Genomic DNA, 21,692 nt, shown 5'->3' with positions numbered 1-21,692 from the left:
TCAAAGAACGGTATTGAAAGTTTCTACGCGCCACCACTGCTTAAGGTTGGGCCAAAAGCATGAACTCAGGGTCTGCACCGCAGCTGTGTTAAGCTACGTGAAATAAACACATGGCCCCAATCTCCTTCTCGTGTCCTTCACAACTCCCCAATAGTTCCATCTGCGGGAAGAGGCAGTCAGAAACGGATCTGGCCCCGCACCCGACAGTGTGAACATTTATAACGAACAAAAGCAGGTTTGATCCTGCTCTTGGTGATGCACTTAGGGTATATGCTGTTTTTATTTTTGTTCCAGTTAGCTATGGCTCGCTTAGTAGGTAGAACCTTTATTTTTCTGCGTACGTCAGGTACTGTCTCCAGAAGTCGCAGTTCTTGTCACCAATATTCCTGTGCAGGGAGTAATTTCCTGGCTGCATCCACAGGGCCACGGGATCGTCGCTCGTGTACTCCGGCCACTCAATCCCGTCGATGACTGGCTTTCTGCAAGCAGAATAACAACAGACAGTGACACCTGTAATAGCGCATGTCCGTAAATGAATTATAGATATTGGTCACGTAAGACTATGACGTGCGCGCCATATACGATGCCTAACGTACAGCCGAATTTCACACCCTGTTTTTTCGCGTTCTTTATATAAAACCTTAGATTTGATAAGTACCTCCCGAGTATGTCTCTCAGTACTCCTCGATGCCTCCGAGTTAATAACATGGTTGCAGTTTCTGTAGCAGTGTAACACTTTCGGAGGTGCATTGCTGTGCATCATCCTGTGTCTCGCACAGTACACGCAGCGCCGCGTTGTACCCGCAAATAGGCCAAGTTTGACTCATTGCACGTATGAAAAGCTCCTATAATAAACACATCTTGCAGCTGTCGTTTTCCACCTATTCTGCTTGCCTAGCGTATATTTTTGGTCCACGCACATAAATGTTTCTAACCGTTCCATGTACCACTGAGCTCAAACGTTTACGAAAACCAAGAGCCTAAAAACACAATAAAAGAAAATCCTTCCATGCCAGTGGCTGCAAGCTGAAACAGAAAACCGCAGTTCTCCCTACTTTGCACTTCTCTCACTTCACAACTATACAGAAGAAAAAATGCATGAGAAAATTTGTTCATTCGTGGCTGCTATGTTTTTAAAACCTCTCTCGGTCGGGATCATCTCATTTCCAAAATACTTGCCCCGTCTTTGCAAAATTCGTGAACGCTTTCATCACAGCCTTGCTGAACTCCCGATCTTCGTCGGTGAAGTGCTCCGGTTTGAGGAGAGGAACGCCGAAGTAGAAGACAATGTCAGAAGTGTGCGGGACGCCAGTCCACTTCGGGAACGGGAACTTAGCCGACCTGTAGCCGAGTACCGAAAAATAGACCGAATTACCCATATCAGAGTAGTCTTCGGCAAAAAACTTGCTGGGACAGATGAACTGGCCGTCAGTTATAAACTCTGCATGCAGCTCTCTCAGCAGTCGCTTATCGCCCGCAGTGGCTGCACTCGCGTATCGCTCCAGCGCAGGCGCGAACTTGTCTGGAAGCCAGGCGAGGGACACGATGCGTAGAACTTTCTTGAGCTCATCTTCGCTGATGCTTTCGAGCTCCTCCGTTTGAATGCGGCTATCCGGGAAAGACATGATTATGAAATTCCCTTCAGTTGCGGTGACTCCGAGCATGACGTCAACGTTGTTGAACTCGCCTCTCTTCATTGCCACGGTGGGACGCTTCGGAAAGAAAGCGTTCGGATGTGATGGAATGAAGTTGAACACCTTAGTCGCGGCGCCCTCGTAAGTGGCATCGCAAAGACGTTCAGCAGGCTTGGAGCGCAGGCACTTGAGTACCTCTTCCGGGTAAGTGGCGAGGTCTCTGTAAGCAGATGTACAGCCAACGAGTTCAGCTACCTTGTTGCCCTTGGATAAACTCTCAAAGGCGGTATCTATCAAACCATCCGTGTCGTACGCTCCGCTCATGAAGACGGCTCTTTGAAACAAGCCCCGGCTGAGGGGAGACAGTACTTGAGCGCTCACGCTGAACGAACCGGCGCTTTCTCCGAACAACGTCACCCGTGACGGATTACCACCGAACGACCGAATGTTGTCGCGAACCCAACGTAGCGCCAGGTTCTGGTCCAGGAGACCCATGTTGCCCGGTACTTCAGGCACGGCAGCATTCAGAAAACCGAAGATATTCAGACGGTAGTTGAGAGTGACGACGACGACGTCGTGCGAAGCCGCCAGCGCGGAGCCGTCGTACCAGTGTTGATAGGCCGAACCGAATGTGAAACCGCCTCCGTGAATCCACACCAGCACTGTCTTGAGGGGTTTCGAGCTCGCTGGGGTCCAAACGTTGAGGTAGAGGCAGTCTTCGGACTGGTTGACGTAAGGCGCGAAATCGGCGCTGAATACTTTCTGAATGCAAGCCGTCTTCGGGGCCGTGGCGTTGTAGACGCCGGACCAAGGGTCGGCGGGAATAGGTTCCAGGAATCGAAGCTCACCGACGGGTGGGCGAGCGAACGGAATACCCTGGTAAACTTCCACCGTCCTACCGAGGACTTCCACTGTGCGTCCTTCCACGGGCCCGTTTTTCGTGGATGCTATCGGTGATTTCCCAGCTTCCAAACCTTGTACGACGAACGACGCCACAAGGTAAGTCAATATGCTCCGCATCCTGTTGGAAAGTTGCAGAAGCCTGTTGAGAAATAAGATACCATTGAAAAGTGATTAGTTACACTTTCATGGATAGAACATGTAAAAAGGAGTACATACTCTAAAGCTTTACGTCTTTCGCAACATGGTAACTCGATTATTTAGGTTAAATGCGTTGATGAGGTTCATTGCTTACATAATTCTCTAGAGCAAAAACATTTTTAAATGAATCTTATTACATTACCCTAAAAATTTTGCAAGGTTTATATACTAAAGCTTACTCATGAAAGGCCGGACTCGTTACTTTCCTGTTCGAAGTTGCTTGGGTTCCAGAAAAAATAAATTCTCTAGGGAGGTTGGCAAGCTAGCTGGCAATTCATTGCCGCTGCAGATTTGTTTAGCGGGTAGTGCGCAAGATGACTATCGTTGTCCTGCCCACTACTCTACAATAAACACCTCTGAACATCGTCAACACTGAACAGTAGTCCTTACTGTCATCGCCTAGTCCCGTATTGGCGCTTAAGACCCTCTGCAACAGCAACAAATATTTCAGTTATTTTGTAAAGTTCTCGTGAACAATCAATCATGCAAACGTGACCTTTTTTTTTACTGTTCTAGAATACCAATAAAAATGACCATTTCCTTACGTGCACATGGGGCAAAGCGGTGACCGCCGAAGTGTCATGTGCAGCGCACAGCTCAAGACTTCCAACACCTCTACTGTGACCGATGCTTTTCTGGCCTTTATTCCAATGACACCTTCCACAAGGAACAAAAAAGAGAGAGTAAGAGTTGAAAAGCAAGCAACGCTAGCCACCTAGGTGTCAGTGACTAACAACTTCCCGCGGTGAGGCCCATTTGGCGCCTTCTGTTTTCTCAGCTTACCCAATTAGCATTCTGGTTTCGGTGTTGCAGCAGTGGCTGCGTCAACAAGCAGCTATCATTACGGAAAGGGCAATCCGCCACACCCAGGGGTGACCTTGGTGAAAGCAACACTCTCCCAAAAGAAGCGAAGGAAAGCAAAATACACAGAAACGCCAGTGCCAAGATACTTCAGCTTTCGCTAGTCAGTATACCGAGTTCTAATGTTACACTTCAACTAACATCTTTAGATACATAAATGGACCAGAAAAGTTTTGTCCAGGGTAAGTTCTTGTTTGCCTCTAATCAGCGCCCGACGTAAACAGGGCCAGGTTGACTCACACCTACGTCGAGAGCACGGGGTAAGAATGCTGTACACAATCAACTTTGACAAAGCCAGCACGGGCGACGGTCCATCGGAAACCGAAAAACCAGTGTCTAATGTGATGGTGGATTTGCTCAAACTTATCGGAAATAAGGTATTGACCGCTTTATCATTTTTATGTAATCTATTTTGAGCGACAGTGCCACGCTCTGCAATAAGCCTTCCATCTGTGGGCGGTGCGAGTTTGTCCTATGAGGCTTGGATTAGGCCGAAGTCTGGATCAGCGAATTTCAATGGGATCTTTGGCTTTCCCTACGGACACGCCCTTGAAACGTCCCAGGTTTCCAGTCCACCAGATGGGCCCTTCGAGCCAACTGGTAATGAAAACGTTTTCGTCATCGTCATCGTGTCAGGGTAGTTGGCGGAAATTTGTTACTTGAATGTGCAAGTGTAACTTTCGGTAAACTGTTTCTGTCACATGTGCTTTGTTTCTTTACTTAAAAATCAGGCTTGGGGCTTTGTTTTGCTTTCTAGGATGGGGAATGTGAATCTGTGGTTGAAAACTGGAGAATTGATCACTGGAGCGATTGAGCAGAACGTTGCGAGAACATCGGCGAAACCGACGGCAGTCTTACAATAGGAGGAATCTGCTTATAATAAGCGGAAACGGACAACTTGATCCCACTAGGAATGTCACAGACAGCGAGATCTGCATGTAGTCCTATGCACTTCTATCACAACCTTTTTGTGTGCTTCTAATTACATTATTTTTGGCACAAGCAAAATATTCTTTTCAGTAAAAGCCCTTTGAAAAGTGGTTACCTTGATTAATCAGGAGAAGCAGAAGAAATAGGGCAACAAACGAGGAAATAAAGATCAAGCGTTGGCGCTTGTTTGGTACCTTTCAGAAACCGCATAGGTGATGGGCTCTCGTAGCAGGCTGCCGTCGCCCGAATCAGTGAACCAAAGCAACAGGATGAGTCCGACACCCGACAAGACTCTCTCGCCTTCTGATACCACTCTTGGCAAGACGGCGGTGTTTCTCAACAATGGAGGTCTAGCTGCGTGACCTACCTAGGAAATCTCAGCTCGACCTGACGTCATATAGGCCGCCTGTACCTTCGAGTTTATATGGAAGAAGTAAGCGGTCAAGGTAAATATCACGCTGCTCGAATGATGTGTCGATTTGGGGAATGGATACCGCGATTTCATGACCAACCGCAGATGGAGCCACACTGTTTATATAACAGTGTGGATAACAACGCCATCAAATTTCCACACATGAGCTCAGCAGAAAATGTAGCGGAAGGGCTATCTACGGTGTTCTTATTTGAGGTAAAGTATACCTAAGATTAAAGGCACACATGTCCTAGTCCTTGATCCATTAAATGTGGTTGACATTTAAAGCAGTACCTTTCCCCGTTCACTGATATACTTCTCCAATTGGAAGGCGAATTTTGAATGTGACTGTGGCTATGGCAGACCATATGTGGGTTTCGGCGTTGCTTTTTCCCGGTTCAATTCCATTTCTGGTAAAATCTAAGACCCGCTTAAGCATAGGAATTAGTATACGCCACTGTGTTGTACAAGTCGGGCGAGAAGCTCGTATCGAACATTTGAAGGCCCAGACTGCCATAAACAAGAAAATATTCTAGTGGCTATGTCTATTACTGCGACAATTTCTAAAATCTAATCGATAAAGCTGCTCTATGGGTTATAACGATGCTCGGTTACACTTCCTTTCATTGTCGAGGATTATCAAAAGCGGACGCGGCAAGGGAGCCTCGGTTACTTGCACAGGATGTAAAACTGGCTACGCCAATTCCTTGCAGTCCTAATCTATCAAAGCGGGTACAGAAGCCCTACGTAGGGCCTTGCTACACCTTTGTCCCCTATGGCCCGGGGTAGCCTTCACAAAATAATTATCATTCCTCACATGAAAAGTGTATCTGCTTACCAGACAAAGATATAATGATTAAACAGGTTCCCATATCTGTTTTAACATCATATCTGTTCACGAGACGACAGATATGTCAGCGACAATACAAAAAAGAAAAAAAATGCGTTTTTTTTTGTCCCAGATGTCACAGGAGGCACAAAATAACTTTCATTTGGTCACTGTCCCTTCCTTGATGCTTGACACAAGTTGTTCCTTGGCGCATTAAGCCAGCTAGACGACTTTTACGAGAGTGACCAATCTGGCAGCCCCACGTAAGTGGCCGATAACACTTTATGAGCCCGGTTAACATGCATCTGAAATATTTGAGTGGCCACAAGATGCGACATTGTGCTATTTCTTTGTTCTATAGTCTTAGTGACCCTTCTCTTGCATCTCGCCTCTATCGTTTTCCTTCCATACTCGTTTATTGCGATAGCAATTATATGAACACTCCCGGCTCATTTCTGCCGTCGCCGTGAGGTTACGTATAAAGTCCAAGGGCGATCCGCGCGCCGTGTGCTGTGTGTGCGAGTGAAAACGTCCGAGGTTGAGCCGGTGATAGGGGCTGAATCTCGCGCACGCAAGCGGAGAAAGCGGGGAGGAAGTGCGCCGTCTTCCGTCGCAATCAAGGAAACGGAGGGTGGGTAGGGGGCGCTCGTTCTACTCTGTATCTACTCTGCATCTACGCTCTGCTTTGCCGCTGTAATTTGAAAGCCATCTGCGAAGGGGACAGAGTTCGCCGCGTTCTCTGTTTTCACGGCTTAGTTCGCGTTCATGCGAGGCACAGCACGAAGGTCGATTCGCTCGCTGCTGCTGCCGCGTATCCTCACTCGAGCGTTTTGACAGCGAGCTTCCGCGGTCATCGAGTGAGGGGTGCGCACGCGCGCACTTAGCACCATGCTTGTTAATTTAGTTAGTTTGCTTTTGTTTACAAGTTTATACCACCGATAGAACTGCCATCCTTACTTCGTATGGCTAGCTGTCCACTAAATTGCTATCGTAATAGATGCTTCGCCTTTCGGGCCAAAATGCGACTTTTTCCTGCTACAAGGAAGCTAACTTTGTTAACCATGTTTGGTTACCATCTCGTCCCTCACTCTGCTTCTTTCTCGCCTTCTTAATGGAGATTAATTACACCATGTCGGAAAGCGCACTAATGTTGTCAACAGAATGCCATCCCCCCTGCCCCCGCATTTTTGCTTGAATTTCGCAAACTTCCCTACAAGAACTATGCGCTGCCAGATTTCTCTGCACGTCAAACGACGTTCATTAACACACACAAGACAAGACATGGCAGCGCTTCAGTGAAGCTCTGGACCCGCAGTGGGGGCTCACCGGCTATGCCGATCTGCTGCGGCGCAGGACGTGGAGGGTTTGATCCCCGACCGCGACCGCGTTTCGTTTCGTATGTGGTGAAATATATAAAAAAAACGTGTGTGTACGGTGCTTTGCGCGCACCTCAAGAACCCCAAGTATAGGCAGAATTAACGCGAAGCCATACGACGCCCGGCGCGCAGCTTTGGGTGCGCGAAATGCCCCAATCCACGAAAGGCGTGGTACACCAAATTTTGAAGAAACAAAATCGCATTGATAATAAGTCATGTGAAGAAAATACGTTGTTGCGTTGAGAACACGGCATTCACTGTTTCAAGATTAACAATCGTTGACTCTATAAAGAAAACGCGCAACTCTGGATTGTGTTGATCCTTGCTCGGTTTTTAATTGCACCCGCCGTGGTTGCTGATTGATTACGGTGTTGGGCTGCTAAGCACGAGGTCGCGGGATTGAATCCCGGCGATGGCGGCCGCATTTAGATGGGGGCGAAAATACCCATGTACTTAGATTTAGGTGCATGTTAGGTAGTCGAAATTTCTGGAGCCTCCCACTATGGCGTGCCTCATAATCAGAAGGTGGTTTTGGCACGTAAAACCTCAAAATTTAACTTTTTAAACTTTTTAATTGTGTGTGGTAGGCATTGTACTAGCTTGCACTTCGACCTGCAGGACTGATTGGATAAAGTATTTTCGTAATCTCTTGCGGTAATGAAAGTGTGCTTTAGAGGGTGGAAGGTTTCCGGTCTCGCTGATACCATCCCTTATCGGCACTTATTGTTGGGCTTGAAGTGGCCAGACTGTTAAGAACGACCGTGACAGCTGCTCCTAGGCTGCGCACTCAGTGGGTGAGTTTTCCATTGAACGCTTACTTTGGCTGAACAAAAAAGGATGCGCTAACATATACGTATAGGATGAAATTATGAAGCTTTAAGCAAAAACAAAAAAAAGACTTTTTTAGCAAAATATTTTTGTTCAACAGCGCAAGAATATTTTGCACTCTTAGAAAAGCCTGCTTGATAACAAGCCGAATGTATGTTTATATAACTGATCATTTATATGACAGAAGTCTCGAAGTAGTCGAGATTACTACTATTGCCACTGCTGGTGCGCGTTTCACCGATAGAGTCCCCATTTAGTGCGCAAGTACGTTTTGTTTTTATGCAATGCAACTCAGCATTCTTTCCAATATTCCCCTCTTATGAGGGACCGTCTATTTCCTGTGTGTGCTGCCGCTTACATATGGGTGCACATTATATTGCCTCTAAATAAGTACTACAGTATAACACGTGGTATATGGCACAAAGAAATCAACTTAGCCATGTTTCCTTCGGCATGACGTTAGTGAACACTTGTGTCCAGCGCAGTTAATAAAAATTTCAGTGCATTTTTTAAATCTTTTACACAAAGGAATATTTCCGGTCAGTTACTTCACCTAATTTTTTTCACACGAGATCTAGCAGGATTTTTTAGTCTCCGTTCTGTTCACGGGAAAACTTTACGTCTTCTTTAGGTGACCATTATTTAGACCTTTGCTGGCTTTGCTATTTTTGATATTTACTATTTGATACTTTTTATATTTTCTGCCGATAACCCTCGCAAGCGCATACTATTCGATCTACTTGGTATGTTTCCTTCATTGCAAAGTGGCTTAGCTAAAATCGATGTCTAGCCGAGGAGTGCTTAGTGGAAGCAGCCACGTCACCCGTACAAATGTTCTGTTCATTGATAGTGGAATGTCGTGTGTTCTAAGATATGTGACCACAGATATGGCTTTAGTTGCGATGAGTTTATTCCTGCAGCATGTGATAGATGATAGACGCTTGTGCGTGTGTGTGCGTGTATACAGTGAACTTTTATTATTTCTTTCTTTTCAGAATTATACCCTCCGCGGCAGCTTAGTTGCTACGGCACTGCACTTTTTAGATCGAGATCACGGGCTTGGCCCGGGCCGCAGAGGCCGCATTTAGATGGGGGTGGAATCCGAAAACGCTCCAGAACTTAAATTTGAGCGCACGCTGAAGAGCGCCAGGCGGTCAAAAATTAACTTGAAGTGCCCTACTACGACGTGCCTCACAATAAGGTCATTGCGAAACCCCAGACCTTAAATAATTAAATTTCTTTTCACCTTTCGCTGCCCGTTCACAGGTACGGAGCAGGCAACCGGATTCAGCCTGCTTAACATCCTTCCCATTACAGTGTTACTCCTCTCTGTATCTTTCTTGGAGGAATCGAAAGTCTGGAACGAAGTGAGCCGTACTCAAGTAAACCTTACAATCCCAGGACTTCAGAAAATGTCGGACTTGCCGTTATCAGCACTTAAGCAATTAACGTTACTTCTTTTGTACGACAAGTACAGCGCCTGCACACACGTCTATACTGATGAATCAGCTACATCAACCAGTTCCGGTGGCGCTGTAGTTATAGCAACAATGAGAATAGCCCAGTGGTTCAGGACTTCCCATATCACTACGTCTACAGCTGCAGAGCTCGAGGCTCTCCGCGACGCGCTTCGTGTGATAAATTCTGAAAGTCCTCGAAAATGGGCAATTTTCTGCAATTCAAGGCTGGCCTTGCAATGTGTGCAGTCGTTTCTCCGACCTAGAACTCACTATCAGCTCACGTGCGAAATCGGGGAACTTGTCCATCACTTGATAAAAAAAAGAGGCCATGGTATCTCTTTTCCGTGGATACCAGGTCACTGCGGTTTCATTGGAAATGATGACGCCGCAGGCAAGGCAGCTCGGACGTCAAACAAAGAAGACCGCTGCATCCCCATTCCTCTCTCAAGGACCGACGCTGCGAGACAACTTGACATTCTAGCAGACCCGGGGTGCGCTCGAGAAGCACAAGCCTCACGACCCACCACAAACGGGCCGAACTGGGGTAGTGCTGAGTAGGGCATAACCCAAGGTCGACGCTTGGCCAGCGTCACGACGCGTTGCCGGCATTTTAAAAAAGTTTTTCCTATCATATCCTAGCACGCACGATCTCCTTAGCAGAGTGGAATACCGCACATACAGGGCGCACAAGACTAAACAGACTAAACCCTTCACTGCAACTCGGACCTCCGGCCGGACTGCACCGACGCGAAGCGTCTCTTCTGTGTCGGTTGTGGCTTGGAGTTGCCTTTAAGAATTCAGCACTAATAGGAACGGCTGATAGTCCTGCATGTGATGTTTGCGGATGCGAGGAGAACATTGACCACTTATTGTGTCATTGTCCTCTATTTCAAGCACAAAGACAATCTTTGTCCAACACATTGAGGAAATTAGATGATCGTCCTCTGAGTAACCAGACAGTACTAGAGCACCGTCCCCACCGATCGTCGGCTCAGATGGCAGTGAAGGCACTTTTGTGCTTTCTCAGAACGTCTGGTTTGCGCGAGCGGCTATAACTCAAGTACTGTCCATGAACATGTCTATACCTTCCCTCTCCCTTCTCTCTCTTCCCCTTCTTCCTTCCCCCAGTGTAGGGTAGCCAACCAGACTCTTGAGTGGTTAACATTCCTGCCTTTCTTATATTTCTCTCTCTCTCTCTCTGTATCTTCCTGCTGGATGTGTGCCTGATTGTCTCACAGGAAAAGTATAATGATTGCCGAGAAAATCTAAGAGGCACATTGCAGGTTACACATTCGGCCTTTACTCCTTTGACTGAGAACAACACTACTTCGTCATCACAAATCACAAACACTACTTCGTTATCACAAAGTGCGCTCTCATTGGTTGCCACTAACTTAATTCTTATTCTGTGTTAAATAAATACGAGTAGATTTTTATCAGTAAGGTGCCAAGTTTCCCAAATATTAAATATAATTACATCCGCGATATTTCTTTTTTTAGTGTGGCAACATTGTCGAAAACTTACCTGTCTTTGGCTAAAACTACACCTCTGAAAACAAGTTCGGCGTGTTTTCTTCATTGTTCATGGGATTTATGGGAAAATACTGGCGCAATAACATGAACGAGCTCATGTTTTTACTTTGTGACGAGGTCATGCACATTACTGTATTCAAAGCGCTGAATTAAAGGCAGGTATCACAGACAAGGATCACCATGGTTCCATACAGACATGTGCTGCTGATGACTAGAGCGTTCTCCAAAGCAAAATGCACATATTAATCGAACAAAGCACCCGGTAAACTCAGTAATTCTTTACTAACGCACATCTTTCCCATAAACAGCGCAAAAAAAGAAGGCATTACCAATGCTACCAAATAAAGCACTAGAGCTTTTTTTTTCTCGCATAAACAGTAGATATTGTTGGGGATACCTTGTCTATAGACATTGTATTGTCTTGTTTATATGGCGTTTGAGCACGTGGTAACCGGAGTGCTAATAATTTATGCGATCACATTCATTTTATAGCGGGACAGCCAAGAGTGCAGAGCCACCGAAGACGTAAAAGGACAGTGAGGCGATGCTGATAAAATGTGCTCGGCTTTTCTGATAATTGCGGGTGCGTCCCTCTGGCTGGCGTGTACCTCACAGCAGGCGACGTCTTCAAGCGTTGAATGTAAGCAGCGAAATGCTCATACGCACGTTGTTGCTTATAAGAATCAGAAAGCATGTGTGTGGGTTGTTTGTTCTAAGAAATGATCAATTGAGGCTGGTGCACCACCAACCAATTCCAAACAGTTTTTGTTTTGTTTTTGTTTTGAATTGCCGGTTTTATTCAATGAAAGAAACATGCTCGAATTGTTTTAAGGATCCTTCTTTTGCAAGACGCCATAGGCAGCGTATTATTTAGTGATAGGCCGATGGGTGGCCTTTCTGGGTGCTCTCAACTTCGGCCATATGATAAAATTTACGACCTTGCCTCCTGATTGATTGGTTCACGGGGTGGCTATATACTCGCTGACTGAAATATTGAGCGCGACAGAACCTGACGACAACGCTGCATCTGATGACGTTGAGAATAGGAATTAACTGCTTCAATAGCCACCCATTGCGACGTCACCTCACATAAACAGGCAGCTTGAACGGATTGAAATTCGTGGGCAAATTTCAACGGGTTACTCATTACCTCGAACTGTAGCAACTCTTTCGTCGACGAAAATTCAGCAAGGACTTGGAACAAGCCGTAGCACCAGAAACACAGAGCGTAACTCCGTGTATAGTGACATGTGAGAGCACTGGCAGCGACATACCGTCTTTGCTGTCAGTTGATAACAATCAGCGCTCTCTCGTATAGTGTACGAGCGTAAGCCGAAAAAAAAAGAGAAAAAAATAACAGACGGCATTTTCTGACCGCGTCTATATTGTGAAAGACATGATGGAGCCGAAATTTTGGCGGGCTGTGGATTAATCCTGCGGTCATCGCGCACAATTAGTTGCAATAGCGCAAGTCGTTATAAGAAGACGGTTGCTAATGGTACCATCAACCTGTGTGCTCGCGTGCGGTGCTCTGTACTTTGAGGCTTAACCCCAAGCGGAAAAAAATGGAATTAGGAGCCGATTCCGATTGTTACTTGGAAGCGTTATCTTTACCATAATGCATTGGAAATATTTATCCCAGAGAAAGGGACCAGGCGGACACATTACAAACACGTTACGCGCAGCTGTACGAAAAACAAAAGTTTGTATTCTTTGACACTAGCATATTGTTGTGAATGAGTAGAACATTCGCGCCATATTCGTCCATTTATATGCGTGTCGCGATCTGCTTCAACTACTATCACTTTTAATCGTAAATCTAAAGTAACAGATAAAGGTCTAGTTACTTCGGCATATTTTCTTGCCGCAAGGTATCAGGCTTTCTCATTCGGGCGTCAGTACTGCAGTGTTTTATCGCTTCTTCGATTTTCCCAATTTAGAGCAATTTTCCATTGTATGCATTAAGCGAATTTCGTTTATGAAGCTTTTTATTTCTTTTTTTTTGTGCTGCTCTGAATTTTTTTTCATGCCAGCTGCGCGGAAGCCCAATGTCCTTCTAATAATTGCGGATGACCTGCGGCCAACCTTGGGCTGCTATGGCGATGAGCTGGCGCTGACACCGTCCATCGACAGCTTGGCTCAAGATGGTGTACTCTTCACAAATGCTCACGCACAGGTACTGACGTTCGTGTATGTTTCATTAAATTGCATTTTCCACAGAAGCTATACTTCATTTTGCGCAATAGTCTTTACAGTGCTGTGAAATATTGTTATGCAAGGATATTATCTTCTGCGCATAACTTCTGCGCATTTCGTCTCAAATATTGTTTACGCCATATCGTCTATGACGGGCTTCCAGCTCTGATGTTGCTCCCGGCGCATGCAGCCATAAAAAGCATAGATTTAAATATTGTTCTCTGCTACTCAAAGAAGCCGTTGGTGGGACTTTGGTTTGGACACCCCCATTTAGAATAGCGAATTGGGCGCGTCGAACCCTCCGTAATTTGCAACGGCGCCAGACAAAGCAACAAGACTGCAAAACACGTGCGGTCACTAGCTGAGCGTTTATTCTAAACATACAATTATTACTAAAGAGCCGTGTAAATGCACTGAGCCTATGCGGATAGAGATTATAGCTGTTTTGGCTTAAGAGATAGCTTGCTGTTGCGTGTTAAAGACGTGTGGCTCAAGTTAGTAGCATATACAGCTATTGTAATATCAAAGCACCCTGTGCAAAGTCTATTACTGTATCATTCTATGGACAGACACTGTAAGCTTGTCCAAGGTGGAGTATCGTCAAATGTAATATACTTAGTTTCATCTAACGGCTAGTCATTCTTAATATAACCATTTACTTTGCGAGTAAGTCATCCGAACTCCCCAAAAGCTTTGGGGAACCGCGTATCGTATAGGAGGGAGTCCGGGGATGCCAAAGGCATACTAAATGCTCACACACGCACAAATTCTTTCTCTCTCTCTCTCTCTCTCTCTCTCTCTCTCTCTCTATATATATATATATATATATATATATATATATATATATATATATATATATATATATATATAGAGAGAGAGAGAGAGAGAGAGAGAATTACCACTCTGCACTCTGTCGGGTAATTTCCTCTCATTTCAACTTTTCCACAATTGTGTGCCAACTTGCTCGCCAAGAGTTTCCAGAACTCTCGGTTGACAAGTGAAGCAAACTACTGTAGTGCTTTTCAGCTTTGTTTAGATCTGGTTCCTTGCTGTATGACTCCGCTTCTTCACCATGCACACTTTTTACGGAGTAAAAGCTTTTCTTTTATGCCTCGCCGCGTTGATGTAGAGTCTGCAAATTCATGTGCAAATGTGACAGAAGTTGTGACGGGCATACGTGAGGAAGACAAGACTTGGTGCACTCACACATACACATACTAAATAAGTGAATTTAGAAGGTGAAGACTGCCTATAATACGTTGTTCATGCAGTCCTTGTAAACATGCAGAGTTGATCAGCTCGAACGCTATCAGATATATTCACTTGCGCTCAAAATAAAAAAAAAACAGTGCCTGGATAAATATCAATAAATGTTGCTATAGGAACTGAAGTCAGTACATTGTACTGAATGGTGACGTGCGCACACGGTCAACGCCTGAGAATTTCGGGAACATTTATTGCACCACCAGCGGCTCTATTACGAGAAAATGCCTTAAAAACCGTGACGACACAATGACGCACCAGCATTGAAGTTTTCGAATCTGAATTGTCTGTTCTAGTATATATAATAGAAGGAACTTGACTAAAATAGAACTTTCAAAAAAAGCTTCATCTGTCTAAATTGGCTCAGTTATTCTCTTTAAAGCCTAAACTTTCAGTTCTGAGTGCGGTGAACCTGTTCGGGCGGTACCATAGAGGGCGGTACGTACTGAGGATAAGTCGACAAAGCGTCTTCGTCTTGTACTCGAGTTCTATAATTTTAATTTCTGCTTCAAACTCCTTTATCCTTCTCTTGCTAACTTTCTATCTGACTTATAACTGTCAACGTCCTTTCTCTATATGTAACACTCATATACTGAACATCTTGCTCATATTTTTCATATTTATTTCCTTATAGAATGGCTCTTCTTGTGATGCCGTGGTAGCGCAGGAGGAGGCTTTCACTGCTTTGATCACCACGCTATCTCTGCCTTTCAGCAAGCTCTCTGTGGACCGAGCAGGACATCGTTCCTGACAAGCCGCCGGCCAGACACGCTTCGCGTCTATGAAAACCACTGCCACTATTGGCGCCACACAGTGGGCAACTTCACCACGATTCCACAGTACTTCAAGGAAAACGGCTACCACACTGTCAGCGTGGGCAAAGTCTTTCATCCAGGTCGGTCCAAACGACATTCAGCCTCGATCATGCAACCGCTACATGATGATTGTTTGCGGTTCTGGTCCTACAGCGATTGTGGAAGCCAGTACTCTGCGGTAGCGGTAGTGTTTGGGGGTAAGGAAAACAAATGAAGGAAAGGGGGGTAGGGAATCAAGAGAGGAGGTGTCCTAGGATGCCAGCGTTTCCATCGTGTCAATGAATTCTTTCGCTAGTATGAGCGGAATTTATGTCATTCAACTGATAGCTAACAGAGAGGCAGTAGGCAGGGTCAGCTAGCTCTACAGAGAAGCAAAATAATGGATTTCACGTTATAGTTAGATAACAGAAGCCACACATGGGCGCGTATTGCGAAGTAGTGCATTCATATGTGCTTCAGGCTACTCCTCGCTATGTACAAAAGTTAAATACAACCTTCCTTGAAATTACCCGAAACAGGCGAAGGGAGAATATTCTTGAAAATGGCTGTATGTGTATGTTTTTTTTCAATTAAATAAGACAAATATTTCTTGGGGCATCGGGCCATGATATGTCGCATCCGTTCAAACTTGCAGGACCTCCAACTGGCCACCACCTGGACTATCCGTACAGCTGGTCTGTCAAGCCATTTACGCCGAAATCCCTATATTTCGAGAACAAAGAGGCAAGATATCTATCTTTTTTTAAATATAATCTTCTTATATCGTCAGAATGCCAGACTCTTCTTTCGACCATATCTCCCACTTGTGCACCAGTGAGGCACTCACGATTTTATGGTCTTGTGACAGTGCGTCCTTCTGCAGTGACATTACGAAAGTAGGAAGAAATCATTTCGACACAGCGCGAGCTCATCACGAAAGCACTCGCGTGGCGCACGATATCAGGCAATCTTTCGCAGTCACATGCTGGAGAAGTTCCAGATAACAACCGAAGGCGGCATATACCTCGAGGCAATAGGTGTCGGGTACGCCTTGTTGAGTAACAACGTTGCAGAGAATGCGTTGACGTCCTATTGACTGCAAATGGACTAAAGTGACTTCTTATAGACCTGTCAGTTTTGTACATAACATTTTCAGAGGGCCTACAAACGAAACCTGTTACACAAATAAATTTTATTAAGATCACAATGTTCCGTTGGCCCTGATTGGTTTTTCGTAGTTCTTTACCATTATACGAGAGAAAGTACACGTACGATTGCAGGATGTACAGGACATTCTTTAGACGTATCTATAAACTGTCTAATAAGTCAATATAAAATACAATGTGTTACAACATGTTTAGTGTGGGTTCGCGCATCTTGCGCCTACATTTCACCACCGCGTTCTCGTCATTCGGATCTTGGCAGCTCGCCAATCGACAACTCTTTTACTGTCTATATTAGTTAACCTATGCTAAAAAATCCTTTGAAATCTTTTCATTGTCGGTGAGCGCTGCAGTGCAGTACACTGGATGATAAATAAGAACTTTTTATAGAGCATTCATTAACGTTCTCATCTTTTCATATGCGATAACTATGCATCGTGTTATAAACGTGCATCCTATAGGTTTGCCCCGACCCGAGCGGTACCCCCAAGGCGAACCTTCTGTGCGCTGTGAACGTGTCCACGCAACCCCTACAAACGCTGCCGGATCTGCAGAACGTTGAAGTCGCGACGAAATTCTTACGAGAGTGGCCTTCGAGAGAGGGCACAAATAGCACACAGACGCCCTTCTTCCTTGCTGTTGGCTTCTACAAACCCCATGTTCCTTTCAGGATACCGAAAGAGTACCTCGGTAAGCATCACACTTTGATTTTTCCTGCTTTCATTCTGTTCACAACTCCTGCTACGTTCGCTGCTCTTATTTGCGTTGCCACATGTGTAATAAATCGTACTGCAAAATAATTTACCAGGAGGATTAGAAGAAAACAGGTGGTGCCACGCCAATCCTGGTGCCATGCATTACGCTCTTGATTCGCAACAAACTCAGCCATTGTGCTAGCTGAATACGTTATTGACCGCATGTGCGTCGCCTTATTGGGATTCGCTGGCACTGTAAGTACGCATCAATTTAATCTAAAGGTGGTATTTCTTTAAAGTATGAAGTTAAAAATATCTCCCTGGAACAATGCAACAGAAAGCGAACAGTTACCAATCCGTCTTGCTGTGCTTCTGGTCTCAGAAACGTCATATTATGTAAGGGTCAGTTGAGACAATAGGCGCCACCTCACCTGCAGCGCTGTTCCCTGGCATTCTGGCCGCAAAGTATACGAAAGCAGCAATGTGCATACACCTTACGTTATCTTCATGGTGCAGATGTGTACCCCATTGAACGTATCAGGCTTCCACCAGACCATGAGCTACCCGTTGACCTACCACCTGTGGCTTGGAATCCTTGGACTGACGTCAGAAGGCGTCACGACGCCAGCCTCCTCAACGTCAGCTTTCCGTACGGCCCTCTCCCAGTTGACTTCCAGGTGCGTCGAAAGCAACCGGTGCATTCGTCGAAATCGACGGGTAAAACGGGAACTGACTCGTTGCGCCGTATTCATGAACGTGAACGCAATATTTATAGTAATCTGCGTTATATATGATGCATCCCAGGTGTAATTACCATATTCCGCAATGTATAATGGAAGTGACGCTTCCGTTGCGTTAGTCAAGTATTCTTGTGGTGTGTGTACTAAGAGAAAAATACGCTTGCCCTGCTAACAATTAAAAGGAAATCCAAACGTTCACCCAAGGAAGCGTTCGAAATAACAATAGTCGGTTTTAATGTCCTGAAACTGCACAGTTAGTTATGAGGAAGGCCACAGTGTGGAACTCCATATTAATTTTGACTATTTGGGGTTCTTTAAGGCGCACAAAATGCACGGCACGCGAGCGTTTCTGCAAACCGTCCCTATCGGAATGCGGCCACAAAAGCACCTGCTAAGTAGCGCAACGTCATCCCCACTGAGCTACCGCGGCGAGTCGCGTTCAGATTTTTCTACATACATACATACATACATACATACATACATACATACATACATACATACATACATACATACATACATACATACATACATACATACATGCATACATACATACATACATACATACATACATACATACATACATACATACATACATACATACATACATACATACATACATACATACATACATACATACATACATACATACATACATACATACATACATACATACATACATACATACATACATACATACATAGCATTGCGGACATGCAACTGCAGGTTTCGTATCATAGGACGCTTGTACAGTACGGACGAATTGTTTGGAATTGCAGTGCAAGTGGGCGACCATGAGCTGTCACTCCGCGTAAGCGTCAACGGCCTAATGTCTGCATTGTTATTATCCCACACGGCCTCATAACGAGAAAATAAATGAAGCCTGCATTGCTTAAAATGTGAATATTTCATCTTAAACGTGTCCGTATACTAAGCAGAAATCTATTTTTAGGCCATATTAACTGTGGTTGTTTTGTTTTGTTCCTTGTGATAATCTGGTTTCACTCCGTTCTTCTTGAATGGGCAGAAAGAAATACGCCGACATTACTACGCTGCGGTTACGTACATGGACAAGCAAGTGGGAAAGGTTCTGACTGCGCTCGATGAGGCTGGCCTTCGCAACGACACGCTAATCGTCTTCGTAGGCGATCACGGTAAACATATTTTTCTAATCGTTGAAGTTCATAGAAGAAAAAGAAAACAGAATATTATATTTAAATTTTTTTTAATACAGAACGTTGCATAGATTTTCATTCGATATTTTTGTGCTCTGAGACTCCATGATCACTGAGGGCCTATAACGTACTCACACTAGCTGCTTCCTTTTATAGCACAAACACTATCTAAGGATGAGTAATATCGGCCATAGTTATAACTTTTGACTTAAGATTCATCGGCGAGGAAACCACAAAGATATGCTAAATGTTTGAATTTCGTACACGTTAAATCTGACACAAAGCCGCCGACGTATTTCTGGCAATACATCCACTGATATGTATACACAACTTATTTCGAATGCTGTGGATTCGCATCAGAAAGTTGACAAGTGTTAGGCAAAGGTAATTTGTATGCAAAGGCAAAGATCGAGTTTCGTAAATAGTGAGTCGATTAACGGGCTGAATATTTATGAAGCGATTCGTGAGGCATACCCTCATAGTATACCCTATGAAGCTTTACTAACTAGACATTATGAATCAACTTCACATTGCGAAAGCGTTAGGAATGGTATTACGGATAGCTGGATGCGTTCCTCGCCATCTGGTAATAAAGCAATGCCTGATTCGCAACGCCCTGAGCGTGTGTATGAATTGTTCGGGATTAGAATACGTCTCAGTTATCACATCAAATTCTGTCATTATCGTTGGGTCCACTAAGACAAGCTAATCCGGATAACCATTAAGCATAAAAGCTTAGTTGACTCGGATTGCAAATGTGTGCTGTTCTTTAATAGTACCTAACAATTTGTCTTGCCACGGTGCGCACTTATCTCCGCGATGTATCACAGGGTGGTCACTCGGCGAGCACCAGGAGTACAGCAAGTACAGCAACTTCCAAGTGGCCACGAACGTACCCTTGATCGTGTCACCGCCGAGGTCCCAAAGAAGCTCGACACAAGGAAAAGCGGCGGACCGTGTCGACGACCCGGTGGCATTGGTGGACCTGTTCCCAACACTGGCGTCTCTGGCGTCGCTTCCAGTGCCTCCCAGCTGCCAGTCGACGGTTGGTTCGTCGCAGACGACCTGCACGGACGGCGTAAACTTGGTACGCACGTTGATCGGCTAGGGTTGTTCTGTGAATCTAGATACGTACATCGTCAGTATCTGCAACTCGCTGTCTGTTGGTCTTCAGTAAACATCTTTGATGCCAACCTGGGTCATTGAGTATATACCACTCGGTCTGGGCTGGTCTTCAAGTCAACCTTCCTTCAATTCAACTTGGGAACTAGGTCCGGATGGAAAACTGGGCCGTGTTGATTCAGGATATTCTGAGTTGAAGGGCGCGTAAACGTCGATGCACATAAGAGATTTAGATACACGCAGTAGCTGCCATTTCCAATAAAATTTATTTCCAGAATCCGGGAGTGCTTATATGCACAGTTTTCTTTTTTTTTTTCGGAAGGTTATCCTTACGCATAATGACATCTTCAGTTGCTCTTCAGGGGAAAAAAAAGAACACATCAGTGTTAAAGTACTCATTACAGCCTTACTTCTCACTGAAGACTTCAAGATTAAAGATTTAATAACAGATACCTGCGTTAAGCGCCAAATTGTCGACATTTTTCTGCTAGAATAGAATGAATATTGAAGTTATGACCGAGCTAACGCTATGGGTGAGTTTCTCTATAAGAATGAGTGACCCTGTACAACTGCCTTAAACACGAGAATAGAGTACATGAGTGCGTACCGGCGCTCTGTGAGTCCAAGCTCTGAAGACGCCCCCTCCCCCTTCACATTAGAAATTTTGTCTTCACACCAAGCTCTTTTTCGTTACACTAAATAAAATTTTTGGAGGCATTATGTCTCATTACTACAGATATCTACGAGAATACGATAGTATTCAGCGTTGTTGGGCATTATGACATCGTTCATAAGCTTGACTACACCGACCATCAGAAAAATCTATGACGTTCCGGTCGATTCTAATGCTCCACGCTTTCTTCAATGCCCGGGACAACGAATAAGAGAAAGCGTTTATGCTGAAGCGCGATACATATCTTCGCAATTTCAAAAATTTGCCTGCCTCCTACAGGACCTTTTCAATAATGCCGATCCTAATGTTCTTTTATTTTACACAGGTTCATCCAGTGGAACGAAAGGAGGTGCTGCACCAGTACCCGCGCCCTTCGGCTACCCCGCAGGAGAACAGCGATCAGCCGAAGCTCGAAGATATTCGCATCATGGGCTACTCCATGCTGTCGCGCGACTACCGCTACACCGAGTGGATCGGCTTTGACACGACGAACTTCCGCCGAAATTGGACCAACGTTTACGCCCGTGAGCTGTACAACTTGAGCTCGGACTCTCGCGAAGACCGCAACGTGGCGGGCTCGCCAGAGTACAGAGACGTCGTCGTAGCGCTGTCCTCCAGGCTTCGCGAACTTGTTGAAAGCTGAGCGGTTTCTAAAGGCGCTCGTATAGCGCGAGTTGTCAAATAAACGCCCGTGCTCTCGTAAGAGAAGTATACCAGCGTACGGTGCACGGTATTGTTGTATGCTGCCACTTCAGTGCAGTGTACTACAGTACCACTCAGTGAAACAGTGTTGTCAACAGACTCTTATGGCTGCTATGGGCAATGACTGGTTGCCTTAGCCTAGAGCGGCCCCGAACCGTTTCAACCATGGAATAAGCACAGCGAGACTAGAAACGACACGATAAGCACT

General features: G+C 45.2%; 2 protein-coding genes across 6 annotated transcripts; one reads left to right on the top strand and one right to left on the bottom strand.

Moving 5' to 3' along the window:
• Positions 1-325: 325 nt before the first annotated feature.
• Positions 326-4,787, bottom strand: LOC135902575 (acetylcholinesterase-1-like). Its single transcript, XM_065432749.2, has 4 exons — positions 4,721-4,787; positions 3,281-3,392; positions 1,180-2,676; positions 326-479 (listed from the first exon to the last, which is right to left on the bottom strand). The coding sequence occupies exons 1-4, from the start codon at positions 4,734-4,736 to the stop codon at positions 326-328; spliced, it is 1,779 nt and encodes a 592-aa protein (XP_065288821.2). The 5' UTR covers positions 4,737-4,787.
• Positions 2,523-21,479, top strand: Ids (iduronate 2-sulfatase). 5 transcript variants are annotated; one of them, XM_070535380.1, is made up of 10 exons: positions 2,523-2,633; positions 11,457-11,604; positions 12,998-13,140; positions 15,138-15,318; positions 15,873-15,961; positions 16,842-17,070; positions 17,592-17,752; positions 18,840-18,966; positions 19,818-20,074; positions 21,108-21,479. In XM_070535380.1, the coding sequence occupies exons 2-10, from the start codon at positions 11,520-11,522 to the stop codon at positions 21,423-21,425; spliced, it is 1,590 nt and encodes a 529-aa protein (XP_070391481.1). In that variant the 5' UTR covers positions 2,523-2,633; positions 11,457-11,519; the 3' UTR covers positions 21,426-21,479. The 5 variants fall into 5 exon arrangements, with proteins under 5 accessions (XP_070391481.1, XP_065288822.2, XP_070391482.1 ...); XM_065432750.2 differs by lacking the exon at positions 2,523-2,633 and adding an exon at positions 4,841-4,972; XM_070535381.1 differs by lacking the exon at positions 2,523-2,633 and adding an exon at positions 6,010-6,030.
• Positions 21,480-21,692: the final 213 nt, after the last annotated feature.

Source organism: Dermacentor albipictus, chromosome 3 (genome assembly GCF_038994185.2).
Source record: "Dermacentor albipictus isolate Rhodes 1998 colony chromosome 3, USDA_Dalb.pri_finalv2, whole genome shotgun sequence".
Lineage (NCBI taxonomy): Eukaryota > Metazoa > Arthropoda > Arachnida > Ixodida > Ixodidae > Dermacentor > Dermacentor albipictus.
Note: the sequence above shows the minus strand (reverse complement) of the source record. Positions and strands in the feature narration are given on the sequence as shown.

Coding starts and splice junctions, on each gene's coding strand:
- LOC135902575 (XM_065432749.2), bottom strand. Junction 2,677..3,280: donor CCGCTTTGCCCCATGTGCAC/GTAAGGAAATGG, acceptor ATTTCTCAACAG/GCTTCTGCAACTTTCCAACA. Junction 480..1,179: donor ACGAATTTTGCAAAGACGGG/GCAAGTATTTTG, acceptor TTCTGCTTGCAG/AAAGCCAGTCATCGACGGGA.
- Ids (XM_070535380.1), top strand. CDS start 11,520: ATGTGCTCGGCTTTTCTGATAATTGCGGGTGCGTCCCTCTGGCTGGCG. Junction 15,319..15,872: donor GGGCAAAGTCTTTCATCCAG/GTCGGTCCAAAC, acceptor TCAAACTTGCAG/GACCTCCAACTGGCCACCAC. Junction 17,071..17,591: donor GATACCGAAAGAGTACCTCG/GTAAGCATCACA, acceptor TTCATGGTGCAG/ATGTGTACCCCATTGAACGT.